Source organism: Sceloporus occidentalis, unplaced genomic scaffold, assembly GCF_023333645.1.
Source record: "Sceloporus occidentalis isolate IW3139 unplaced genomic scaffold, rSceOcc1.0.p SCAF_14, whole genome shotgun sequence".
NCBI classification, from domain to species: Eukaryota; Metazoa; Chordata; class Lepidosauria; order Squamata; family Phrynosomatidae; genus Sceloporus; species Sceloporus occidentalis.
In genome coordinates this window covers 9242478-9270205 of record NW_028316994.1, presented here as the reverse complement: position 1 = coordinate 9270205, position 27728 = coordinate 9242478, and the positions used below count along the sequence as shown (strand labels likewise).

Genomic DNA, 27728 nt, shown 5'->3' with positions numbered 1-27728 from the left:
GGTCTACAGGATGACAACAGAAAGGCATTATCTTTGAGTCCTAGGGAGGTAAAAAATGCTTGGATGTAATGGAGATGGGACATGATTTCTGGTCCTTCAATGCAGCAACAAGGCTCTGCATTACAAGAGAGGGTTAGGGTGGATACATTTTTAATACAGAGAACTCCTGTGCCTTTAATCCTTTTGGATTTCTTGTCAAACTGGCAGAAATTCAATAGATAAAACACTTCCACGCATGAATATATGATGATACAGATGATAGGAAGAAATGCATAATTGCAGGTTATCACATCACTCAAGACAGAACCTCTATCTTTATTTAAAACAATATTCTATGGTTAATTGCAAATAGTGAACTTGATTCTGGGTTGATTCCACACAAGTGCTCTTTATTACTGATAACATGCATGTTTTCCACAGTGAGCTGGAAGCAAAATTAATAAAATGATAGTTCCAGACAGTACTTAACATGCTGATATTTTATGCTAAGATTCTTCTACAGTATTTAGTCAAAAGTATGTCTTATTTAGGAAAGATCTACTGCAGTACTATTTGGCCTCTTCGCAGTTTCCATCTGTTTTTGCTTTCTGTTTAGCACAGCAATAGGATTCCTCATGGATGGAGCCTTTCATTGCCTTTTATTTCTATTCCGGTAGCAAGAGGAAATGCTTTAACAGCTTTTTTCCTTTCACATTTTTTTCATTTTCTTTCATAACAAAAGTAGTTAAAGCCTCGCCTACAAAGAAAAAGGATCCATTGTTAAGGGTCTACTAATAAATAATGTTGCTGTTACTGTCAACAGAATAAAAAAGGCAGGAAAAGGAAATGAGGAAGTTTTTAATCAAGAACACAGTAGCCCTTTAAAATCTTCAGTAGCTCTTTAACAGCCCACACTAAATAGAATGACACCATTTTAGGTGGAAATTTACACCATTCTGGCCTGAAAAAAGAAAGTAGGAGAACACCAGTAGAACAAAACAAAACTCCACACTAGAATGCAATGGGCAGACAATGCTATTATCTGGATTCTCTACTACAAATGAGTTAAAAATGATGGCAATTCAAAGAAATAGAGCAAATGAACAAAGCTAAGTCTTAGTCCCTATGTAGTATCTATGCTACAGACACAGATGATGAACTCTCTATTGGACTGAAGAATAAGGGTGAAAGAGCTGGAACGTGACCCTCTGACAACCCACCTCACCTTGGTAGCTCTTGGTGGCCAAGCTGGTGTCAAAGCAGATGCTGAGGTTGAGCTCCTTATTCTTCCAGGAGGTGGCATCCCCCAAACATTCCACTTCTTCCACTGAAATCTCCTTGGGCAAGAATGTCACCTGTGGGACCACTGTGACAATGGGTCTGGAGCTGCAGGTATCAAAAAATGATAATCATTACTTACTGTTCCCTACTGCTCACTATTACTGTGACTAAGGTTGCTACCACAGTGAAGAATTAATGTAGTTGGGCATCACTTTAACTGTCATCTATGGAATTATGTGGCACCACAGCTATCTGACAGATCAGGCTGGATACCTCGCAAAATTATGAATCCCTGAATTTCATAGCATTAAGTGTGACAGTTAAAGCGGTGTCAAACTGCATTAATTCTGCTGTGTGGATCCAGCCTAATTCTTATTTACAAGGCCTCTTGCTCCTGAAAAGGGCACTGCTCCTTTTTCTCTTGCAGCAGTTTTTGTACCACCATGGAATTCAAAAGGATGGTGTTGTTGAATGATAAATTAGCACTTTTTAAAATCCCATTGATTCAATGAATCACATCTAGCCTGGGGCTAGCAACTGGATTTAGACAATTTTCCCTCTTTGGTCCAAAACACACTACAGATATAATACAGTCTGAGACCACTTTAACTGCCCTGGCTCAATGCTAGGGAATTCTGGGAACTGTAGACATTTAGCCTTCTCTGTCACTTACCTCTGGTGACACAATAAAATACAATTCCAAGGATTCCCTAGCACTGAGCCAGGGCAGTTTATGTCAGGAAAAAGCAACATGGGATATATAGTCACAAGAAATATAATATGTATATGAATGTATTTGAAAGTAACATGACACAGCAAAAGCATTTGAAATGGCACATAGGTGTTGCATATAATGTAATTAGAAGGTCCTGAAAGCCAAGGACACATGTGGCAAGGACAAAGTGAAAAGGTGCAAATTGATTTCACCTGAAAGTCATTGAGTGGACAGTAATGTATGATGCAATGTGAGGTAAAGATTGAGCCAAGTATGATATGTCAATCATAATGTATGTACACGCCCAGGAGGTGGCAACTGTATAATGAGTTGAGAGACAAATGTCTATATAAGCAATAATGTATGGCAATACTTTTTGTGGGTATTGAGGAGTATAGTAGTGTGAGTTTTGTGAGTAGTAAATTGTTTTGTGCATAGTGTATATATTAGAATAAAAGTAGATCTTTTATAGAAGACTACTGTGTTGACTGGTGTCTTGAGAGCTGAACAAGAACCAGCAGACTCCAGAGAAGATTGGAAGACATCTTCAGCCAATTCTCAGAGCTATTGGTCAAACTGGTTGTTCTTCCGCTGACCAGGGGGGTGAGAGTGAAAGCCAGGAGAAGAGCTGCAACTCCCATCATCCCTAACAGTTTAAATGGTCTCAGACTGGATTATTTTTGCAGTGTGTCTTGGACCTTTCTCACCATGCCTCCACCACTCTCTCCCCTTCTCTCTCTTACTTTCTCTCCAGGTAAAACTGCAGCCAAGTGCAGCATGATGGTGGTGGGGAAGATGGTTTCCACTGACCTTAATGGAAGCATTTATTCTATGCTTAATTGCTACATGTGACGTGGGAGAGTTGGGGAGATTGTAATGGACAGGAAAGATTGATACAAGATTTTTCTTACCCAACTGAGCCCTCTGCAAATCAATTTTATGTTAGAGGAAGAATATTTCTGCTGATAGCAATTAACATTTTTTCTATGTTTAATTGCTCAATGGGTAGCAAACACCAATTACAGTAAATAAGTGGTTAATTCTTTCTTCCCCAGTGACAACCTCTCCCCCTAGAAAATGCTCCCCCAGAAAATAAGGGTTAGAAAAAAAATATCAATTGAAGCAATGGACATTCTGAGAAACAGATCTGGAGTGCAGGCATAGAAGTACCCCTGGGCTCTAATAACTTTCAGCTGGGGAACCCAACAGGCTTGGTTTGCAGTCACTCACCGGAGCACCACTACTTCTCCCAGGGCTCCCACTGTGATGTCTATGAGGCCATCTCTATTGAGGTCTGTCTTTCCATGGATGGATTGTCCAAAGAATTTCAAGCCGGGAGAAATGCTGGCTCCCGTAATTCTCTGCAAGACAGATAGGCCACTGGCTTAGAAAGGCAGGCTAAAATAATGCACCCATTCATTTAGAAATCTGTTCTTTTGCACAAATCTGATTTATGAAACTGCCTGCCAAAGGATGCAGTGATGGCTACTCATTCAAGTAGCTTTAAAAGGGGACCAGAAGACACCCCCCCATGGAGGTATCTCCTACATAGTATCTCCTAAGTAGCATAGCCAGTGGTCATGCTGGCTAGGGGATACAGATAATTTTTTTAAAATCCAATTTAGTTTTTAATTAGTCTCTTTCTAGTAATTGGTTCAATTATGCTTGCTCTGCAAAGGTTTACCTTTAGAATGTTAACATGTAAGGCAATGGCTCCATTGGTTGGATGTGGCCCATTGCCTCTCACTCACCAGCAACCTCCCAATCCCTATACAGCCTCCCAATGGCCCCTTTCCTCACCCTGAGCTCAAATTATCCTCAGTGGTTCAGTGTGAGCCACTGTTCTGAGTATGTCTTCAGACTGAAAACAGCTCATGCAAGGATGTGATGGGCAGGCTACTTGATACATGGATGTCCTGGATTCATGTAGGCCTTTAATTAATTAACTTAATGGCCCGTAGTAGGCAGTCTCATCATAGGGTTTTCAAGGTCAAAGTCAGTGAGAAACAGCTTTGCATTGCTTCTTTTCCTGTAGTACTGTCAGCCCTCCACAGATTCTTTATCCATGATTCAAGCACCCACGGTTTGAAAATATTCCAAAAATATATAAATTCTAAAAAGCAAACCTTGATTTTGCCATTTTATATAAGCAACATAATTTTACTATCCCTTGTATTTCATGGGACTTGAGCATCCATGGATTTTGGTACCCGTGGGAGGTCCTGGCATTAAACCCCAGTTGATACCAAGAGCCCACTGTACTAACAAGAGTTCACCAGAGTATCACTGCTGCAATCTCTTCCCTCTGCCAATGCCATCTCACAACACTGCTGCCACCAAGTAGCTTTTCCTCTCACTTGTTATGTGCCTTCTTGTAATTTCTGACCCTAAAGCAGTCCTATCACAGGGTTTTCTTTGCAAGATTTGTCCTGGAGGGGTTTGCCACTGCCTTCCTCTGATGCTGAGAATGTGATTTGTCCAAGGTCACCAGCAGGTTTCTGTGGCAAAGCAGAGATTCTAACCTTGGTCTCCCAGTATCTTAGTCCAACACTCAAACTACTACATCATATTGGGCACTTTTTAGATTGGCTCTTCAACAAAAGGTTATCTGGTTTGGACAAGCCAGTAGCAAGAAAATGATTCTTCTTGCCTCCCAGAAGCACACAATCTCAGCACCATGAAAAGTAGTGGAGAGCCCATTGGAGGTCTCTCATTCATAGGACAGCTTGTTCTATCCTGCTCCAGAGACATGGACACGGAGTAAAGGATTCAAACTACAGAAAAATAGATTCCACCTAAACAGTAGGAGGAATTTTCTGACTGTAAGAGCTGTTCAACAGTGGAACACACTCCCTTGGAGGGTGGTGGAATCACCAACTTTGGAGGTCTTTATAAACAAAGGCTGGATGGCCATCTGTTGGGGTTGCTAAGATTGCGTATTCCTGCATGGCATGGGGGTTGAACTTGACTCTATGATTCTATGACATAAGTTGAAGGTGTCTTGACAGCAAATAACAACAAGGCTAGCAGTTTTCTTGGATCATGTTGGGATACACATCCCTGCTATATTCAGTTACCTGACTATAGTGCATTAGCAGGTTCCGTTCATGGCCATTATATATATACACAGCACCCTTCTCCTCATCTTCTAAGGGGGCTCCCACAGCCACATCCATTAGTCCGTCCCCACTGATGTCCATCAAGTCTGAAATGGCTGCTCCAAATCTGCCCAAGGGGTAGCCTGGGTCCCCCTTAAGCTCCCCTAGCAGAATGAGATTATCCTGAAAGGAGAAGGGATATTTTCAGAGTCTGGAATGTGAGGCCGGAATCTCCCCCCAGTGTTGCCATTCTCTTTATCCCAGTTGCTTACCTCCTCCCAGCCGTACACGTAAACGCAGCCTCCTCTTGTCTCTGTGAAATGAAGCTGGGCCCCCACAAGAAGGAGATCAGTTTCATGGTCATTGTCTACATCTACAGCGCAGAGTACTCCCCCAAAATATGACCCTGTCTGCAAAAAATAAAAGAGAAATTAATAATACACAGAGCTGCTTCAAGGTATAACATGCTTAGTATCTTCAGATTGCTTTCAATTGCTCAAAATGCATTATCAAGCTAAAATCCTCATAGGATTTTTGTATAGCAAGTTGGTGTTATTATCCCCACAACTACTGCTGGGAAGATTGAAGTTGAGAGAAAATGGCTGAAGAAAACCAACAAGTGGGAGAGGAATCAGCTCATCTGATGGAAAAGCAAGATTCAAACTAACGACTTCTGATTCATAGATCAGCCTTCTAGCTTGCTATCAAACAATCAGCTCTACTTACTAAGAAGTATTTCAGGCCCACTGGGCCACCATTATTAATGATCCCCCTTTTGGCCATATTCTCCAACTGTCCTGATTTGCCAGAAACAGTCCCGATTGTTGTCCCACTTTTTCAGCTGCTTTTCAGATGCTCCAGTTTCTCTCCTCTCATTTCCCCCCTTTGTCTTCAGCTTCCTTTAGTTGCTGCAAACTGAGTTCAAAATGCAACATTAGTTTGTACTCATTGAACTGAGCAAGAGGAAGAGGAGAGTAGGGTTAAGAATGTGGTTCAGGCAAAAGCTAACTGCTGCATCCTCTCCTAGTTTGTGTATTCTTCCTCATTAATAACTTCTGTTGTTTTGATCACACCCTGATTTTGCTTAGCCACACATGCTCTGGTCTTTCCAAACATGTCTTAGAGGATATGTTTGCCTCATTTGGGTGGTATGTTATCAGAACTGATCAGACATTCTGGCCTCCCTGATTTCTGTGTTCTTCACCTGCTGTCCTTCTATCTCTTGTATTAATGTCCAATTAGCAGTTTTGGCATTGACTTCAAATATGAGGACTCTTCCCACATGTTGGTATCGAGGAGCACCAGCGGCATAGAGCTCTCTCTGATGATGCTGTAGGTATTTCAGGGCATAACCTGTAGAACAAAATAAAAATTGAGTGGATATATCAAAGAAGAAGGAGCTACAGTCCTGAAGGCACTGTTGCACAAAAAGGTACTTCTTTTGAAGTGTTTTTTTAAAGTGGAGGACTAGAAAGATTCAAAAAGCAATAATTCAATAGGCATTACAATGGACTCACTAAGGTAGTTTCAGAGTAGAGATCCATGTACTACATCATTCTCCAACTTGGTTCCTTCCAGCTCTATGGAACTACAATTCCCAGTCTTACAGCCACCCTGAAGGCACGTGGGAGTTGTAGTCCACCACAACTAGAATGAACCAGGTTGGAACAGGGTGGGTGAGTTAATCCTACATCCTGTTTTCCACAAAAAGACAGCACCCTTCTCTTGCTTCTGAACAGGAACTTTCCATAGACACATGACAACTAATAGCCATGACTTCTACAGAAAAAAAAGGAAGAGTATCTAAAATATACTTTTGTTGTACTGTAACTTTTGGGTAATATTTCTTTGGTCTATAGCTACAACTGAGAATTTTGGGAGCTGTAGGCTAGAAAAGTATTTTTTCCAAGCTATGAGCAGAAAGGTCTGCTTTCTTTAGCTACTGGTTGTCATCAGGTCCACAGTTATAGCACCATGAATCCACTTTGCCATGGTTCTACCTGATGGAATCCTGGGTGTTGCACTTTAAGGAAAAGTACTCAGGATTCTCAACAAGAAAACTGTAGGGCATCACCAAACTATAAACCCCAGGATTCCACAGAATGTTGCCTTGGCAGCTAAAGTGGAATGACTGTGTAGTGTGAATGGGTCCACACAGAGGGGACCAGCTGCCAATGCCCACTTCCCTCTAGCTGAGGCCAAAGGAGTTTGTGGTTTGCTCCATCCTGCTAATTTATAACTGAACAGTCACTATCTCATTCCTCTTCCTTTTACCTAACTTCCCCTTATGTGGCTTCTGTTTGCTGTTAATTACAATTAACTCTTATTTCTGAGTGAAAATCTTAAAATGCCTATTTTCCTGGCACTGCTGCAACTGCACCTGTTATATGAATGATTCTAAGGGGGCACTGATACTTATATTTTTGTCTCAAAGAGCTATGGATCTCTGTGCTGATGCAATCCTGGATCAGTGTTCCCACTACATTTTATATTACTGAATCTCTCTGTGGCATTTAAACCCTTTCATCATTCACACTTGCCACCGTTTCACTTTAAAATGGAGACACCTTTGAATCGATTCAGTAGCGTACTCATGCTACTGAAGATATGGATTGTTGAGGTTCTTTAAAAAGACATGGGGAAAACCCCAGTATTAAATATATCAGGTTAAGTGGTTTTTTTGGTAGCACACCCACAAACTGCACAGAGTGCAGTCTGTACCAAAGGAGTACAAAGGGACACATTTCAGTTCCCCCCACACCTGAAGTAATATACAACACCAGAAAATAAAATGAATAAAAATTAGGTGATAATTAAAAAGACATAAACTCCCTGCCCCTGCAATGAACCAAAAAGGTGGGGAAATGGGAGAGCATCAAGGAGATCAGGAAAGCATGTGCCTTCAGAACTTAAGGGCTCATATTCTGAAAGGGTCATAGCTGCCTGAGATCTTTCTCCTGAGCAAACACGTCACATCATCCCTGCTCCACATCTGATTTCTGAATTCCTCATTTTTTTGTTTTTGACCCATAAGGCATTACCCAGCCAACAAAAGACCATGCTATATACAGTCAGCCCTTCTTATACACGGATTTTTAATACACTGATTCAAGCATACACGGTTTGAAAATGTTCAAAAAAAGTATAAATTTCAAATATCAAACCTTGATTTTCCATTTTTATAAGGGACACCATTTTGCTATGTCATTATATTTAATGAGACTTGAGCATACATGGATTTTGTTATACATGGGGGAACTTGGAACCAAACCCCAGAGTATAACAAGGGTCCACTGTATTTCCTCCAATCCTAATCTTTCTTCTCCTGAGGCTCTTCTGTTTTACTGAATCTGACAGAGAGAGCATGACACTCGTATCCCCTTCCTACATGAATTCTAACTACCTAAAATGATTAATCCATTAAAGTGTAGCATTATCTTCAGTGTTAGTCAAGAAATCTATGACAATTGAACTGATAATTTAATAAACCAATTAACATTTTTGGAGACTGATGGCATAGAGAAAAGAAGTGCAGCTTTCTCCCTACTCACCCAAGTAGGCCCCGTCCATCTCCTTCCTGAATGTGGGGGTAGATATGAACCTTTCTTTGCTGAAGTCCTTCTGTTGTTCTAGCAGCCCACCAGCCCAGCTGTCAGCTCCTACGGCACCCAAGACCACTCTGCCCTGCAGTGGAGAGAATAAAAGGGTTTGCAACGTTGGGAGGACTGCCTGGAGTATGAAGCAGCAACCCTATATCCCAAGAGTGAGGGACCATTTTTAGTCCAGGTGCTGAATTCTAATCTGGAAAGGGTTTTAGGAGGAAAAAAGGGGGACAGGAAGCTGCAGCAGGGAGGGATGAGATGGGTAGAGGGCAGTATAGATGTAAATGTTAACATTTGGGACATTTCCCCAGCAAGTGTACACAAAGCACAACTCAATTCTGCACATGTCTACTTGTAAGCAAGTCCAAGTGCCATACCTGGATCCCTGGTGGTGCAATGGTTAAATACCAGTACTGCTGCTACAAGGTTGTGAGTTTGATCCCAGGGCTCCAAGGTTGACTCAGCCTTCCATCTTTCCGTAGGTTGGTAAAATGAGTACCCAGCTTGTTGGGGGCAATAGGCTTATACATTGTAAACTGCTTAAGGAGTGCTGAGTTCACCGATAAGCGGTATAGAAATGTGAATGCTATTGCTATTGCTAACTTTCCATGAAATAAACTGCAACTCACTTCCAAGTAAAAGCTTCCCAGGATACATCCTTGCTGGGGAATTTGAGGCAGTACAGACCAGCACTTTATGCCAGCCTGTCTGCGTACTAGGGATGAAGAAGGGCTGAGCGTTCACAGGCTCCAAGCCCTTCTTCTTCCACCGGGGCACCATCCTGGCATGTGCCCATTTACACGGGGACTGCCACAGCACTGCGCACAAACAGCACTGCGCACAAGGGGCATCATAACACCGCACCGCAGCAGTTATTGCACCCCTTCTATGGCACAAAAGCCCTTTTTGGGGGGTTCTTTTTGCACCATGCGCAGGCCACGGCATGTGGTTGCCACGGCCTGCTTCTGGGGCTGAAAGGGGTGGTGTTGAGCTGCCCGCCTGTCAAGCCCCTTTGTCTCTCTGAACTCAATAGTACTTATTTCCAAGCACATACATGTGGAAGACTGTGGGTTGTGAGACTCTTCATTCCCCAGCATACTTATAGATTTGACCTTACCTGGGATATATCTGCACTGAATCCACTGGATGACATCTCCAGGTGGAATGAGCTTCTGTCACTAGTACCTGCAAGATATGCAGATGAGGATGTATGTGTGAGGAAGAGTCATTTTAGCAGAAATCACTGTCCTCTCCTGTTCCAGAGATGGTTGAATCTCAACACTAATCTCCCAAGAAAGAACAACTGTGGTGGATGGGAGTAGGAGAAAACTTAATCAAAATGAAGAGTAGAGAACATGACTATCATCTTCACCAGCATCCATCACATACAGATGCAGAGTGTCCTTTTGAACATATTTAGGGTGCATTCGCCTTACAGAATTGAATTAAGCCAGCAAATGGGATATATGAAATGAGCAACAAAGGCTTCTAGATGAGAAAGCTGGCTCCCAGGTAGGTTGGTGCCACGTCTGGCTGAGCTCCTGGAATTGTAGTCCAAAAATTTAAATTTTCCCTAGTTCACAACATATATTAAGATTCTATTTCAAAAACAGCACTTAGTGAGTACCATTCCCTCCTTCCCCACCGCTCCCTGTACATCATCCCACCTTCAATGTCATAAATCTTTGACTGGAGTTCATTGAAGCTGTCTTTGAGTTCCTCAAAGCTGGCAAGGACCTTCACAAATTCACCCCAAGGTTCAGAAGCAAGCTTTTCCAGGTTATCTTGAGATAAATGAATCCCAATCTGGGGAGAAAACAAAAAGCCAAATGAGGAAGGGATAGAAGGATTTTACGGTTTCTATACTTGGAAATGGGAGAGCATCAAGGAGATCAAGAAAGCATGAAGGTTCTGGAACCAGGAAGCAGAATAAAGAGCCAGGAACCAAGATCTCAGTAAGATGAGACATTCAGGGTTGCACTAAAGCACTGACCTTCCTTTTGAAAACAGAAGACTCAAAACCTATAGTTTCTTTGTCACCTTTCGTTGATTTTTCCTGAGCAAGATTGTCACACCCAAACTGCTATTTGCCTGATGAGCAAGCAGTATTTTAGGAGGAGATTGCAAACATGAAAACTGTGCAGGGAAAGAAACTTAATCTGTACTTTCTTAGCGAACCTAATACAGGTTGAGGTACAACCCACTGCTTTTTTAAAAAATGCAAATGCTGGAGATTCTGTTCATGGTTCTTTTGTTGTCCATCTGATTTGGCCTTTCATATGAGTTTAATTAAGTTGGAAAATGGACCAGCTTAACCCACAACTCATCTCTCTGAGCAACTTCCCTTTCCTCCCCGTTGTTTATGGTAGCTGCTAAGGTACTATTTTTGGCCCCCTTTTCTCTATTTGATCCTGAACATCCTTGACAGTGAAGTCTAAGAACCTGATGTTGGGGATCCAGTGGGTTAGGAAAGCAAGGATGGTAATGTATTATATTTATACAGAAAATGTAAGGAGAGCTTTGAACCCTTTGAATTCAAGAGAGAGAGGTCTTGCCTGCAGACCCAAAGGACAGGATTCCTGGATACTTTACCCCAATGACAAGGCGTAAGATCCCCTTTTTCTTGGCAGCAGCTATGCTCTCTTGGTCACTATCTGTTGCGTCTCCATCAGTGATGAGGATAATCACTTTATTTGCTCCTTGTCGCATGCCGCGCTCAGGAATGAAAAGGTTATCCCTGGCAATAGTGAATAAGAGGAAAGGTTATCTGGATGCAAGCCCTGAATGCCATTGTGCTTCTCTACAGTTTAGGCTAGTTGTGGTCTGATTCAGTAACATTTATCTTCCACCAGAACATGGGAAAATTATTTTGGTGATGGTTGGGTTTATTTTACTACAACCCAGAAAACATATGGCCATGCTGGTTGGGTCATTCTGGGAGTTGTCCTAAGATAAAAGAAAGTATTTTCCCCCCCATTGGCTTTTACTCAACATGACATCCTCTATATATGTCAAATCATGGAACTGTAGAGCTGTGAGGAACCCCAAGGATCATACTGACCGAGGATGATAGAACTGAAAATTCAAAACACATTTGTATTCCATTTTCATATTCACACCCGTGACTTTACTGCATGAGAAAACAAAGCAGAAACGGAGCCAGAGAGCAGCGACTTTCTCCATGCCTTACAGCATGATGTTGTAGCGCTTCAGTTTTCTTTTCACTGGGGATGGCCATAAGAACATGTCTTTTGTTGAACTGATTTTTCCAAATAGGAAAAAAAAGATGCATTTTACAATCATCTCCCACACAAAGAAAACTGAAGCATTGTGACGTCATGTGGTAAAGGCACAAAGAAAGCCACTACTCTCTGGCTCCATTTCCACTTTGTTTTCTCATGCGAGACTCTAAGCTAGATGGGTCACAGGCTGTTGACAGATTTCTGGCAGAGATGTCTTTTGAAATAACCATGTAGTCCTGAATCATCACATTTTAAAAACTCATTTCCTGTTCCCCTCATAAGATGCCCACATTCCTAACCTTATTAACCCCCATCTCTCATTGACAAAGTTACTCACGCTACGTATTTGATGGCTCTGAAGGTGTCAGTAACACTTTTCATATGTTTCACGTTGGCCAAAAGCTTTTGAGGGTTGGGATCACTGGTATAATTGTTAAAATCAAATTCAATTTTGACATCCTCTGAAAACTGCACGGCAGCAAACTGGAAGATTTTGGAAGAAGAAACAGAAGCTGTACCAAATACACTGTTGTGCAATTCCTGTGCCAAAACGTACCCCTTATTGCTTATTTGTGGGATGAGATGAAAATGTGCCAATGAGAATCATAACACAGAATAATAGCACTATGAAACTAATTTAATTGATATTTTGCTTTTTTTAAAACTCTAAAGTATTATCACTAGGAAAGTGTTTTATTAATGCTAGTTTAATAATCCATTAAAATAACAATCAAGATGATAAAATGATGCCCACTGCAAAGATTATAGTGAATAGGTGGTGATCTGTAATCAGTTTACCAGCCTGATGAATCCCTGCTCATATCAAAATCACATATCTCTTCAAAGGGAGAGAGAGGGAGAACCAAAGACATCTATACTTGTGGAGACTGCATTCCTTTCCTTTCCTCTTCTGCTCTCAGACTCTAGTCTGAGAAAAAAGGGGAGAGGGACACAGCATTATGTGAAAGCTCCATGTTAACTGAATGAATGGAATGTGGCAATTCAACATTAAATACATAGGCTGCATCTGCACTGCAGAAATAATGCAGTTTGATACTGCTTTAACTGCCATGATTCAATGCTATGGAATCCTGGGATTTGTAGTTTGTTGTGGCATCAGAGCTTTCTGAAAGAGAAAGCTAAACATCTTGCAGAACTACAAAGCTCAGAATTCCACAGCATTGAGTTATGACGAAGCGTCTGTGGCCCCTGTTATACTGGATCACTTTGAGTTTGTTAGTACCGAGGAAGTGGACAAGATCCTCCAAAGTGTTAGGAGAACGACTTGCTCCCTTGATCCCTGTCCCTCATGGCTGACAGCCCAGGGGGGAGATGCGGTGCGACTTATGTTGCATCGCATAATTAACACATCTCTAAGTGAGGGTCAATTTCCATCTAAATTAAAATTAGCAGTGGTCAAACCCCTGCTAAAGAAGCCCTCCTTAGACCCCCTGATTCATAATAACTATCGGCCCATCTCGCTGCTGCCTTTTTTGGGGAAGGTGATCGAGAGAGCAGTCGCTTTCCAGCTTCAGTCGATCTTGGATGACACCGATTTTCTGGACCCATTTCAAACCGGCTTCCAGGCGGGCTATGGAGTTGAGACTGCCATGGTCGCCTTAGTTGATGACCTCCGTCTGGGCATGGACAGGGGGAGCGTGTCCCTGTTAGTGCTCTTGGACATCTCGGCGGCCTTCGATACCATCGACCATGGTATCCTTCTGGGACGCCTGAGGGAGTTGGAAATCGGGAGCACTGCTTTGCGGTGGTTCCGTTCCTACCTCTCGGGCAGATCCCAGATGGTGGAGCTGGGGGACTGTCACTCCGATAGGAGGGCCCTGACATCTGGTGTCCCTCAGGGAGCGATTCTGTCCCCTATGCTATTTAACATTTACATGAAGCCGCTGGGAGAGATCATCCGGAGACATGGGGCGAGGTGTTATCAGTACGCTGATGACACCCAGATAGTTTTCTCTATGTCTCCGACTGATGCAGTAACTAAGGATGGCATCTCTCCTCTAGATGCCTGCTTGGCGTCGGTAATGGGCTGGATGAGGGAGAACAAACTCAGTGTGAATCCAGGGAAAACGGAAGTACTGGTGATAGGTTCCCCGGCTTCGGGTGGTGAGATCTGTCACCCGGTCCTGAATGGGGTCACGCTCCCCCTGAAGGACTCGGTGTGCAGCTTGGGTGTACTCCTTGACTCGTCGCTCCAGCTGACTTCTCAGGTGGATGCGACGGTCAGGAGTGCTTGTTATCAGCTTCGGCTGATACGCCAGCTGCGTCCCTACCTGGACCGTAAGGACCTTGAATCTGTTGTACATGCTTTGGTAACCTCTCGATTGGATTTCTGCAATGCACTCTACATGGGGCAACCCTTGTACCAAACCCGGAAGCTGCAATTGGTGCAGAACATGGCAGCCAGACTGGTCGCTGGTAGTTCCAGGTCGGACCATATAACACCTATTCTAAAAGACCTTCACTGGCTGCCTATTCGCTTCCGAGCTCAATACAAGGTGTTGGTTTTGACCTATAAAGCCCTAAATGGCTTGGGCCCAGGGTACTTGGAGGACCGCCTCTCCCCATATAATCCGCCCCGCACACTCAGAACATCTGGGACAAATCTGTTGGAGGTCCCTAGGTCAAACCTTGCACGGACCTCTCAGAGGGCTTTTGCCATCGCTGCCCCTTCATTTTGGAACAAGCTCCCCGCAGAGCTTTGCTCCGCCGCCTCACTAGCTATCTTCAAGAAAAATCTGAAGACGTATTTATTTCGGTTGGCCTTCCCACCTTAGTTAGATTGTTTATTTTCCTGCCCCTTATTTTTCCCCTTTCGACTCCGGTTTGCTGTAAATTAATTCTTCCTTTTCTTTGCCCTTGACAAGTGTATTTTATCGATTTCCTGTTCCTGTTTTTTGTAGTAATGTTTTTAACTTTTATATTTGAATTTTCATTTTCTATTGTAATGTTTTTAAATTTTGTAAGCTGCCCTGATCATATCTATGGAAGGGCGGGGTAGAAATAAAACTTCTTATTATTATTTATTATGACAGTTAAAGCAGTGTCAAATTGCATTATTTCTGCAGTGCAGGTGCAGCCCTGGTGTGAAAGCATCCTTGATATGGGAAAAGGCTTTACTGAAATAGAGTGTTTCCTGATAGATGATGACTCCTGACAATAATCCTATTCTGTCTTTTTCTCCTTTAACAGATTTTTAAAATACATGGCATGAAACCAAAGAAATGTCAACAAATGGGAAAGAGTGCCCCCTAAAATTCTGAATAAGGACAAATAAAAGTATCCTTTGAAATTACTCTGAAAGTAATGCCTTACCAGCACTGTGGCTTGGGCAATAGTGCGGATGCAGTTATGGAGGAGCAAATGTGAGCATTGTGTCCACAAAGAAAAATTCTATCGCCTCCAAATGAAATTTGCCTTCAGTCCCCCACATTTCTACCATTGCAGTAACTTTGGTTGACTATTTAGAAAGACAGTTTAGGTATCCAAGGGGTGCCTAAGGAGTAGGCAAAGTAACCAAGGCAATGAGAACACAGCCATTAGAACAGTTCTAGGTGTGAATGATTTTCACTGTCTTGCCCTCTGCAGTGCTAGAAATTTGGGGACTGAAAAGAAAAATCATGGGGGGGCAGCGTTCTCGTTTGGAAGAACCATGTCTTCATTCCCCTTCCTCTCAATTCACAGCTACGCTCCTGGCAATGATCCTTGTTATTCAACAAGTACAACTTACATGTATGGTACTGTTGCGTAGTTCTTCCATTACATTGATCATGAAGACCTTAATAGTATTGAAGTCACCACTGCTCATGCTTTCTGACCCATCAAAGAGAAACACCAGATCCACATTCCCTTTCAGGCACTCTGTGGGATGAAGGGAGAGATACGATAGGATACAGATCAGATGTAAATAAGAAGGGAGGTGATCGTCAAATACTTTGAGTTGTCAGGAAAGAAAGGAGAGTCAATTGGAATAGAACAGGAAGAGGCGTATGTTCTACTGACATAGGAAATTACAGAAACAAAATATATTTCCTAACAATCTACACAACATAGTTTTTTTGTGGGTTTTTCAGGCTATGTGGCCATGTTCTAGAAGATTTTCTTCCTGACGTTTCACCAGCATCTGTGGCTGGCATCTTCAGAGAATTCTCTGAAGATGCCAGCCACAGATGCTGGTGAAACGTCAGGAAGAAAATCTTCTAGAACATGGCCACATAGCCTGAAAAACCCACAAAAAACTATGGATGCCGGCCATGAAAGCCTTCAACTTCACAAATCTACACAACCTCTAGAAACATTAGGAAGAGACCAAGACCATTAAAAAAACAGTTATTCTAGCTCATCTCTGTAAGGAACTCTGGAAAAAGGTCTTAGGATCTTATCGCATGAGAAAAGAAAGCTGATGAGTGGGAGAGTCGTGGCTTTCTCCATGTCTCTCTGCAAGCCATCATAGCCCTTCAGTTCTCTTCCAGAGGAAGACAGTTGTAAAAGCATGTCTTTTGTCATGCAGAAAAAATCGGTTGGACAAAAGGTACACTTTTATGAACATTGGCTTTCTTTTTTTATGTAATAAAGGTCTAAATCTTTGGGTACTGCTGAAAGACTGAAATGGCTTCCACCCACAGTCAATGTACATCTCCTTCTTACTTTGATACCCAGTAGTTATGTTTTTGGGTTCCTGCAGTTTGGCGTTATCAAACAGATAGCAGACTCCGCTCACATAGAGATTTTTGTCACAATGCTGTTCGACTCCTGGCGCACATGCCTGTAGGAGAGACAGTTTCATGTAAACACAACAACAATAGCAGCAGCAAGAGGAAAGGGGAGATGAATGCCCAAATTGATGGAGAAAGGTATGCTGGAATATCAGGAAAAGATTCTACTGTAGCAGCAAAAAAAGACGTTGGACAGTAAGGCATCAAAAATGATCCTACCATGAGGTAAGATGAAAGGGGCTACTTCTGATGTGCTTTCAGAGCTCACACATATAGCATTATGATTCTACTTGAACTGCCATGGCAACATGTTAAGGAATCCTAGGATTTGTAGTCTGGTAAGGAAGTAGAGGAGCTCTCTGGCCAAGAATTTGAAACCATCCCACCTGAAATAGCAAATCCTTATGATGTTGCCATGGCAGTTAAAGCAGAAGTATAGCACCATAATGGTATAACGTAAAAAAGCCCCAGGGGAAGGGTTTGACAGCAGAAGATGAATATGACTCGTGGGACAGAATCTAAAGAGAAATTCCTCTGCATGTGTCTGACTGGCATGAAATGAAGCTGCACACAAGCTCTTCCCAGTGGATTGTGTCCCATGGCAATGAACGTGTGCCCCACAAGTACCCCATATTGGGGTGGGATTCAACGATTCGACTTGGCACCCTTGCGCATGCTCAGTGGGGGTCTGAACACATCATGACATTGTATGTTTCCGGGCTGAAAAGATGCGCAAGTTCTTGTTCTTTGTTTTGCGTAACTGCGTGATTGCATGAATATTTGCCTCATGAATATTTCTGTGTTCCATCCCCCTTTTTTATTTTCCCTTCCATTTCAGCAATTTCAAAACACACACACACACACACACACACACACACACACACACAGAGATCGATAGATATACATACATATCTGTATATTCACATTCACGCACATACACACATGTATATATTCCCCAAAAAATGAGTTGCCCTGAAAGTGAAAGGACCACCAGAAGGAAATGGGGGGAAATTGCAGTGCCGCATTATGGGAAATTTGCAACCCAAGGGGTTTGCGGTGGTGTACCAGAGCAGAAGCAAAGTTGCATTCCACACCAGACCAATTCGGAGTGAAATCAAAGTGAGCTTGGAAGCGATTTCTGTGAATTTGCTTGTTACTGATTTCACCAAAATGAGGGGTCACTTTGGGATCATTGCAGAAGCGCCACAGAAGGAGCCCCTATAGAAATGAATCGCGTGTGATAACACATCACGTTGTTGTGTGAATTCGCATCGTTGGACCTGCAGTCATGTCGGATCTGAGCTGCAAAAAGCTGAAAAAACCTCTGTGTGATAAACCTCTGTAACATAAGAGTTGTAAGCATTTTCCCATCTTGGGGTTTTTTGGTTTTTTTGCAGCTCATTTGAAATCAGCTGGCAAAGTTTTCCCCAGAAAGGAGATGCCAAGTATGGGGAAACAGTTTTGCCTCCTAATTTCTGCCTGTCGTGTTGTGGTTCAAAGACATTTCCCACCTGAGCACAGTTTATTCTGTGCAAATCCTCCCTCCCTCTCAGCATCCCAGTGCAGACTCACAATCATCTTAGATCCCTGACTGTCGCTTGCCAGAGTCATGCCCAAATGGGGGACTCCAGAGCTCCCTGTAAAAAGGCAGAGAAGAAATTGGTTAATAATGATGAGAGGCATGCCTGACTTCCTTCCTGATCCTTCCTGTCCTGTATAACCAGGCCCTGTCACACTACATAGTTATGGCACTTCAACTTTAACTGTCATGGCTTCATCCTACAGAATCCTGTGTTTTGGTGAGGCACTAGCACTCTCTGGCTGAGAATTCTGAATACCACATGAAGCTACAATTTTCATGGGATGGAACTATTGTAGTTAAAGCGAAATCAAAATACTACAATTGTGCAGGATGAAAGGACTCCAAGTCCAATATTCAGCAAGCTTGGCCACTGGCCAAGGTTTGAAACCCAGTAAGAGATCCACCAAAACAAACACACTTTGGGTACCATCAGGGCTGGCTGGAGGAAGAGAGTGTCTCCTCAGTCACATCTAAAACTCCAGGCAATCTTCATTAACTCAGAGACCACAGAGAGTGTGTGAGAGAGGACTCATCTACACAGGCCAAATAAAATGGTTTCATCCCATCCTCGTGGTGACCTGTCTTCACAATGCAGGGCTAAATCCCCAATTCAAGTGCAGACTGTCTTCACCAAATCCACTGAATCAAACTGTGGCAGGGGAGATGGGATGCCACATAGATTTCCCTAAGCAACTTGGAGGAAAGGCAGCAATAAAATGCAATGATAAAATGAAAATGGTGGGTTCCTGTCTCAACCCTTGCCAATCATCCCTCGACTCAGCAATGGCTTTTTACTCTAGGTCTATAAAACCTTACACAGCCCTGCAACAACTCACCTTCAAGTGAAACATCCTCACACTTGTCCTTCTGCATATCACATTGATACACCTTGCCTGTGGCGTTCTGCTCACCAGGAGCTCCCACAATGATCCTGAAATTAATTAATACAAATTATGGAATAGTATAAATAACTAGGACATAATCTTTCCACAAATATTTCCTTGCCTTAAAAACTGCTTCAAAAACCCAGGATAGAATTGCCATCTTTTCACAGCTCCCTACCTTCGACAGCAATGTGACAGACAGAAATTAACACACACTCTCCAATTGTCCCAATTCTCTGTTGTGCCACTTTTCCAGCAGCTTTCAGAATGCCCCAGTTTTTCTCAATTTCTCCTTTTTTTCCTGGCTTACTTCCATCACTACAAACTGAATTCAAAGTGCAAAAGTAATTTGTGCGCCATTAACTGAGCAGGTGAGAGAAGAGGGGCAAAATCTTGCCGTTCCCTATAGACTCTTCCAAAAGCAAACTGCTACACTCTCTGTTCTTCTTCATTGAGCTGTTTTTCTTCATTAATAACTTTTGCCATCTTGACCACTCTCTGATGCTGTGTGGCCCATTTTTCATCTGTGAATCATAGAATCATAGAGTTGGAAGAGACCACAAGATTGGAGGGCATGTTAGACATACAGAAACAATTTTCTGGCATCATGATGTAACCGTATAAAGACGCTCTGACCCCCTGACTATAATATAAAGGGTGCCAATTTTATTCCACACCACAGCTTTTCCAGCACAATGTTTCACTCTCACTTCCTCAATGAAAAGAAGAACATATTAGAGATGGCTTTCTTCCCATACACACTGAATGAATCTTAACAGGGTGTGAGCATACTAGTCAACCAGAAACTGAAAATCCAAAATAGTGAAAGCAGCAAAAGCACATGTCTGGGATTCCTCTTTTCCAGCAAAACAAACATGTGGTGGGGCATATGCTTATTCTGTCTTCTCAGAAATGGTTTGAGGTTTAGAGTAGTCAGATCTCAGGGTCTGTCCTTCAGTTTCTATTTTCAATTTGTCTTCTCCAGGTGGGAGATGAGGGTGCATATTTTACAGTTTTGCAGGGCTTAGCTCCAGGCATGAATAAATGGCTATGAGCAAATATCAAGCTTTGCTAGAAGAGCAGCAACTTGATACAACTTCCAAGGCTTCACTGATTTCTTGCTGCAACTTGCAAAGACCCTTGGGATGGGTGTTTCTATATATTTACTTAGCTTCCTTCTTTCCTTCCAGTCATTGTAGTACCAGGCTCACCCTCCGCTCTGCTTTGCAGCCATCTTCTGACTAGAAGCAGTTAGTGTATATTAAATGTTTCTTATTAAGAAATAATTCTTTCATTTCATCTTTATCTGGGAAAGCTCCTTTAAACTAAGATTTCTCTCTTACTTTCCAAACAGGTAAGTTTTGTGTCTCTGTGTTTGAAAGACAAGCTGCAAGCAACTGCAGTTGGTTCCAAATGCATAAAGCCTAATGACATCACCAACAGCCATCTCTAGTCTCAGGTTTAGGTTTAGTGTTTATTGGCAGAGGGAACATAATACCTTTGTGGAAACCAAAATGTGTGTGTGTGTCTGGGGGGGGGGGGGGTTCCCAAGGAGATCTACTTGGGACATCAGTGGCATCAACTACAAGGATACTATCATATAGGACTTTATCACATGGGAGGCAAGCACCCGCATCCCATGAACAAATGGCCGTTAAATCTCCTTAATATCCCGTTAATATCCCACAAGAGTGGGATTGTTTTCAAACGACATCATGTGAAGTTGCCATTATCCCGGCATTATCCTGTGAATACAGCTGCAAAATCACATCTCTATTGTCAGCAACTCATCTGAGCCATATAACCAATGCTGGCATATAGCAGAGTATAACTGGCAAATTCAGAAACGTGATTCACAGCCCTCAGCAGAGATAACAGAAGGAATGCAGGAAGCTCCGGGGACTCTCAGCAACCGATGCCAGGCTTCAGCTGATTAATGACCAGACAAGCCAAGTCTCCCAAAGTGCTATCTTTATTTACAGAATGCTATCCAAATCACCAACACTATAATACAGATCAGACAAATACCAACTCCTACTCAAACCCACAAGCAATCACTGGAAGCCCCTGAGTTTATATAGCCTTCAGGCCATGTGGTCTCCCAAACTCAATTACTTCCTATCCCACAGTGTAAAGTGTCCAATTGTGCAATACAGACAGATGTTTCATCATCCAGGCATAGGTGCACTCGGGCACCAAAGTGTCCTTGAGCCTATGAGCATCAGCTGTGCTTGATCAGCCTTGCCCTTCCCAGGGCTAGATGCTCATGGTCATACACACACACATCTAAGCATTTCCCAGTGTGCTGACTTTAACCCCTGACATCTATTGCATCAGGGGGTGAACTGGGGAATTACCTTGCTTCGGGGCCTTCCCCAATCTGCAGAACCTGATATCCAAACTGCTTGCTGATGTTGGAGAAGAGGGCTGCCGGAGTAGCATCTATGTTGTATCCCTGGGATGGTGAGGGGCCTGTGGAAAGAGAAAGCTCGCTGTTTACTCAGAGAGTTTGGAGAAACAAGAAAGAATAACTTATTTGTATCTTTCAATTTCACAGAAGGTTGCTGAATAACCAGGGGGAAAAAGGACCTGGCTTGTTCTTGTGTCTTTAGTAGCAGTCTGAGCTGCATAAATCAGAATAAACCTTTCATGAGATAAGCGTTATTTTGCTTGTCTTACAACCAGGTAACAATTAACATCTGCTGAAATTACTTGTTCCACACAACTGTTAAAGGTACATGAGCCTTTTCCAGTTTTCACTCTGGCAATCTGAGATAAAGCTGAGGAGAGTTTCAGTCCAACTACATATTAAGAGATCTACCTTGCCCTCTTTTGCTTTGTGCCCTGGTTCATCTCAGACTTCTAGCCACAGCCTAGTTCTCCTGAAAGAGTCCTATTATGTATACTGTATCTGCTGTCCCTGATGGGTAAATGGGCAATGCCATCTCTGTTCGTACTCTTAACAAGACGGAGAGGTCTACCACTTCAGACAGAAATGTTGTGGGAAAAGGGCAAAGATGATAGATTCCCAGAGGTTTCTCTGTTGAAGAACAGGAATGTGTATGCGCAACACATCTTCTTATGCCACTTATATGAGCCTGCTGCCTCAAATATCATGGAAGACATTGAAGTAAATTGCTTTCATCAAAGTAAAATGCAACTAAATAATGTTATTACACAGAAAAAATGATCAGGTAGAAAAGATGAGTTGTGAAGATAACTTTAAAATATTTATCACAATACAATGTGCACGTGCATATGCAGATTGAGGGGGGGATATGTGTCTGTGATTCAGATGTATTAGAGATCGACAAAATTAAAATATACATGAAAAAATTATAGATGCTGTTGCAAGCCTTCTGGGGAAACAAAAGAAGGAACTTCAGCCAGAAATGAATTGTGTCTATAGACTGAATTTGTGGGTAATATGAAATGGAATTTACCAAGTTATCATTTATATTGCTAGAAAACAACATTTATGAAAAGAAAATGAAGATAGATGACAGACCGGTAATTGTTCTGAAAGATATTCCTACACAAAATCTGAAGAAGAGAAAGAACTATAGCTTCCTAGCAGACTGGTTGAAATGGAATGGGATTTCATATAGATGGAATAAACTGGAAGGATTTTTTTCATGTTTAAACAAATGTTACCTTAAATACTATTTAGAAGACTAAAGATTTTCTAAGGAAACACAAACATGAAATGGAAGAAGAAGGGGAAGGGAGAGAAGAAGAATTAGAATGTACTGTTATATTATGTGTAGTATGTCAGGAAGCCGACCTTAGTCTCTCAGCTAACATACGGTAGTTAAAACTGAACTCGTCACCTCACCCCCATACCACCAGTCTATAAAGGCCCTTTCTGGGCATCAGTTCACTCCATGCAGTAGGTCAAATCTATGAAAGAAGATGCTATAACTTCTTTCTCACCGTTAGTCTCAAACGTGTGCTGCAACATCCCTTTGCATACTGATATCCCAGATTAACACGTCTACATCTCTGAATTCTACTACCAACAAAAAATTAAGTAAGAAAATAACTCAGGTGATCTGTGCTTGGATCTTCAGGATGTGCTCTTCCTGTTATGGAGATTATGTCCAAATTCACGCATTTCCTATCTCAAAACACCTGTCTCACCGATGTGCATTAGAAGCTTCTAGCAGCGGTAGATATCTAGAAGGCCATTCCTGTGAGGATCCCTTTACTTTCTCTTCAGATGAGTTTCTGGCTGCCAATACTTTCCCACAACATTGTGCAAACAGCTTGAAGGGCAATCATTTTGAGATCTCAGGCATGTATCTTAATGTGCTGTTGCCTATGCTTCACATTTCAGAGCAGATACTGTATATTGAACCAACCAATGAGAGAGCAACTCCCTTTCTCTAGCATTGACTCGTGTGTGTGTGTGTTTAAAAAAATATATGTAAGCATGTCAGGCAAATCTTGTGGCTGAGATCTTTGTCACTTCATACAAGGGCAAAGATGACTTACTCTTTCTTTTTTTCTTTTTTAACAATGGGGCTCCCCCTTCCCCAGATTCATAAGAATGACTGGATGAATGTGCAACCCAAATCTTCCAAGTAGGAACCTACTGCTTTTTTCAGAAAAGAACAGAAACAATATTATGTCTGCCGCCTTAGTGCAGAAATGACATACCCTCCAATTTGTTGGGGAAAGTCCCACCTAATAGTCTGCCATCTTGCTTTTTCAGCTGCTTTTAAAATATCCCAGTTTGTCTTTCTTCCTCCTATTTCCTCCCTTTATACTTAGCTTACTTAGCTTTATACTTAGTTTACTTGCCGCAAACTGAGTTCAAAGTGCAAAAGTAGATTAAAAGATCTGTTCAAAGGATAAGTACATCTGAATCTAATCCCAAACTACTCATCCTGAAACCTAGCTGGAACTATACAAAAATGACAAGAGGCATAGATTGCAGTCAACCTGAAACAGGTCAGGGAATTCCCTTGAATGTACATCTATTTTTGCTTTCCTCTGAAACCAAATGTGAGAACATTAACTCTTCTTTGTTTAGTAGATTTTTTTCACATCAAATGCACCCCAACAAGATTTTGACACTAAATATTACCCAGCCCAGCTTGCTCACTCATTCATTCACTCACTCACTCAATCTAGCTAGTAGCAGCTAAATCCTACCTTTTGCAAGACCCAAGGTGGCTTGCATCCAATTAAAATGAAATCCAGCTTTTAAAATGTACAAAAGTACTAAATATTTAAAATGTAAAAGTATTTAAATTTTAAAAATATCTAAATATTTAAAAGTACTAAAAAATTTTAAAATACTAATATGCACCCCCATTAAAAGCCTCTTCTGTCACATTATTTATAAACCAAAGTTCTACCTAAATAAGAAAGTCTTTGCCTGCCAGAAGAAAGAGAGGAGAGGGAGGACCAATCAAATCTCCATGGCAGGGAATTCTATATGATGGGAACAACCATGAGGAAGGTTCTCTCCTATGTTTGTCCCAAATATGCTTATGATGGTGGTGGGACTGAGAGAAAGTCTTCCACCAAAGACATTAAAACTCTAGTAGGCTCATATAGGGAGCTATGGTTGGGCTTCAAAGGTCTCACTCCAGGCCTCCCCATGGGTTCTTTCAATGATGAACGCTGATACACATTGCTGCTATAGCATAAGCTTTATTTTTGATAATTGCCACAACAGATGGTACACAGCAGAGAAGCATTCCAGCCCTTTCACTGATGAGGTCTACCATCCTCTAACAGACAATGGTAGAACTGGGCCTCCAAACTCTTGGCCAGTGATCAAATTCAAACCCCCTTTGATGTACATATGGGCATCTTGGGCTGAGGGCACCCCATACCAAGGTATGGCTAATGGAAGATGGGCTCCCAAGGCCCATAATACAGAAGCAAATAAAGAAAATCAATATGTGCAAATATGATCCCTCTCCCCACCCTAATAGCTGTGAGAACTATAAAGACAGTAAGCAACAGGTTCTCAGCCTTCACGTCTTTTACCTATCCTTCTCTTTTATGCCATACCATGCACCATTTCACATGTGAAAATCAGGACTTTTGTGGTCAAGCAACATCAGAGTTGTGGCCCAGATCACAAAATTATTGATGAGGAAGAACCCACAAGCTAGAAGATGCTGCAGCTGTTTGTTTTTGCCTCAGTCTACTGGGAAGGGCAAGATATTCCACCCCTTCATCTCATCTCCCACTGTTAAGTACAAACAGTTTGCAGCAACTGAAGTAGCTGAGGACAAATGGGGTACCTTCCAATTCTATGGCACTGGAGAAGGACAAAGATGAAGGTGGGGATGAATTTGAGGAGACTGGTTATTCATCTCCACCCATTTCCAACTGGTTCCAGGGGTCACTGAAAACTACAAGAAAAGAGAACATTGTAAGACTGTAAGAGTGGAATGGATTGACTTGGAGGGTGATGGATTCTCCTTTGGAGATCTTTAAACAGAGGTTGGATTGGCTGAACATCTTTTAGAAGTACTTCAGTTGTGTATTCTGGCATGGCAAGGGGTTGGTTGGACTTGTGGTCCCTTCCAATTCTATGTCCATGGAGGAAGCAGCGGTAATTCATTTCTACCCATTCTCAAGTGGGGCACATAGTGTTCTGCCCATTAGGAGCATTGCTGAAAGAAACCAGGACTCCTCAGTATTGGCTCCAAACCTTTAGAATTAGCTCCTGACTGAGGACTGCCAGGTTACAACATCACATTCTGGTTAACTGAAGCTATTGCCACCATTTGTGGCTGGGTATGAAGGTGTTTGCCTCTGTGTTACACTTGTACAGTATCAGTGCACCAAAAATGCTCAGGGAGCGAAAGGAATTAGGGAAAGAGTGAGGACCTTATGGTATTTAAATCCATCATGGAAGGGCTTGAGGTGGAGTGACAACATTATGGCTTGTGAACCTTCTTGTACAAGCCTTGGCAGCTAGGGTGCAGGTAAGGCTACATGATGCCAACACTGGCAGGAATTATGGCAATTACTGCAGTTCACAATGAATACTTTAGCACCTACCTTCCCATCCACTGAAAAATGCTTTCTCTGTACCCCCCTCTCCCCAATATGTGAATTACACTGCATGGTTATCTGAGCCTCACCCAAATTTTGGTCCTAATAACCCTGATTATTCTCATGCTCATTTCCATAGTCAGTTCCAGGCCACCTCCCAAGCCTTGCCTGTATTGCCTCTGTGATTTCACAAGAACGTCACAAGATTTAACAAGATTTCCCTGTGACATCACAAGGACCCATCCCTTGGTCCTATGTTTTGGCTCTGAAATTTCCGTGATGCTGTAACCTTGCAGTCCTCTTTCTCACAGCTCTGTCGGGAGCTAATTCTAAAGGTATGGGGCCAATACTGAGGAGTCCCTGTTTCTTTGCACAATGGACAGAACCCTGTAAATCTTTTAATGGGTGGCAGCAGGGTATGTTTGATCTTATCTTTCCATCTTTCACATACAGAATGATTGTCATATACCATGCCTATTCAAAAATTCACGCCTTTCCCACACTCTAAATATAAGTGGTGAGATCCATGCGGTTCCTGCAGAGGTTTCACACTTGAAACATTAGAGGAAACAAAATATGCTGTTCAGGTGACACCTTTATTTTCTTTATTTTCCAGTTCTCAGGCCCAGCTGAAAGCTCCATCTGACATTACATGGTTCATCTACATCATCTATTAATTAAAATGGTAAAAAAGCTACATCACTCTGCTTATACAATCTGGATGTTGACTGCTAATTCCCATGTGCTTGTCCAATATATACATTTATGACATGAATACAATTTACACAAACTCTTAAACAAACCTTACATCCCCATTCTATTTCTAGTAATGGCATCACCACTAGAATTACTATTCTCTTTGGTGACAAAACCAATCTGTTTGATGTCAAATCTTGCAAGACAGGACGAGCTGTAAAGATACCCTTTGTTCTTATTCCTCAGAGGTAATGCCACCACCTCTCACATTTTGCACAACTCAGATATTCTGGATACACAAGACACCAGGCCTGCACACATATAAAGAAGGACAGAGCTTCATATTTTCAAATCTTCCTTTAACTCTTTGAAAATTAGGTTAGTGCTACAAACACATGGGTGAAGCCAATCTACAGATCAGGCCAGAGAATCTGATCAACTCTCCTTTCTGATTTATTTATTAAAGAACTGAGCAGACAGACGTTTAGAAACATTCAGTTGTTTTAAAATAAAATGAACAAAACAGCATGGGCTATGTAGACATATAAAGTTCCTAGGAAATACCCACCAAATCAGGTCTGGAGAAGGATTACCCCATACCTCGGACTTCCTGACAAAACGTAGGCACGTCTTGCTTTGTTGCTAGTCACTGAAAGCTACAGGGGCTTCTTTTACAACCAACGGCTATAAAATTTGGGAATGGGAAGGAAGCTGGGCAGTTCCCAAAGGGGAAATTCAAACCGAACGATCAAAAGCTTTGGATGTGTGGGCTAGCCATTCACCAGGTGTCTTTGTGAAGCTGAGCCAGCCCAGCAAGGTTGTACAAGTGCAGATTTTGGCATCTCCAGTAGCCATGGCTGGGCAGGGTTCTGTGTTTAGGCCAGGGCTGGGGA

At 42.2% G+C, this 27728-nt stretch overlaps 1 protein-coding gene across 1 annotated transcript in view; it reads right to left on the bottom strand.

Moving 5' to 3' along the window:
• Positions 1-27728, bottom strand: part of ITGAL (integrin subunit alpha L) — a 52082-nt gene that overhangs the window by 15309 nt on the left and 9045 nt on the right. Inside the window, exons 2-16 of the mRNA XM_089480517.1 lie at positions 21474-21588; positions 19069-19163; positions 18223-18287; positions 16583-16700; positions 15666-15796; positions 12255-12400; positions 11268-11412; positions 10343-10481; positions 9793-9860; positions 8625-8757; positions 6278-6426; positions 5346-5483; positions 5053-5256; positions 3206-3336; positions 1205-1365 (exon numbers count right to left, since the gene is read on the bottom strand). Coding sequence (XP_089336643.1) covers positions 1205-1365; positions 3206-3336; positions 5053-5256; positions 5346-5483; positions 6278-6426; positions 8625-8757; positions 9793-9860; positions 10343-10481; positions 11268-11412; positions 12255-12400; positions 15666-15796; positions 16583-16700; positions 18223-18287; positions 19069-19163; positions 21474-21588 — 1938 coding nt within the window. The remainder of the gene's footprint in view (positions 1-1204; positions 1366-3205; positions 3337-5052; positions 5257-5345; positions 5484-6277; positions 6427-8624; positions 8758-9792; positions 9861-10342; positions 10482-11267; positions 11413-12254; positions 12401-15665; positions 15797-16582; positions 16701-18222; positions 18288-19068; positions 19164-21473; positions 21589-27728) is intronic.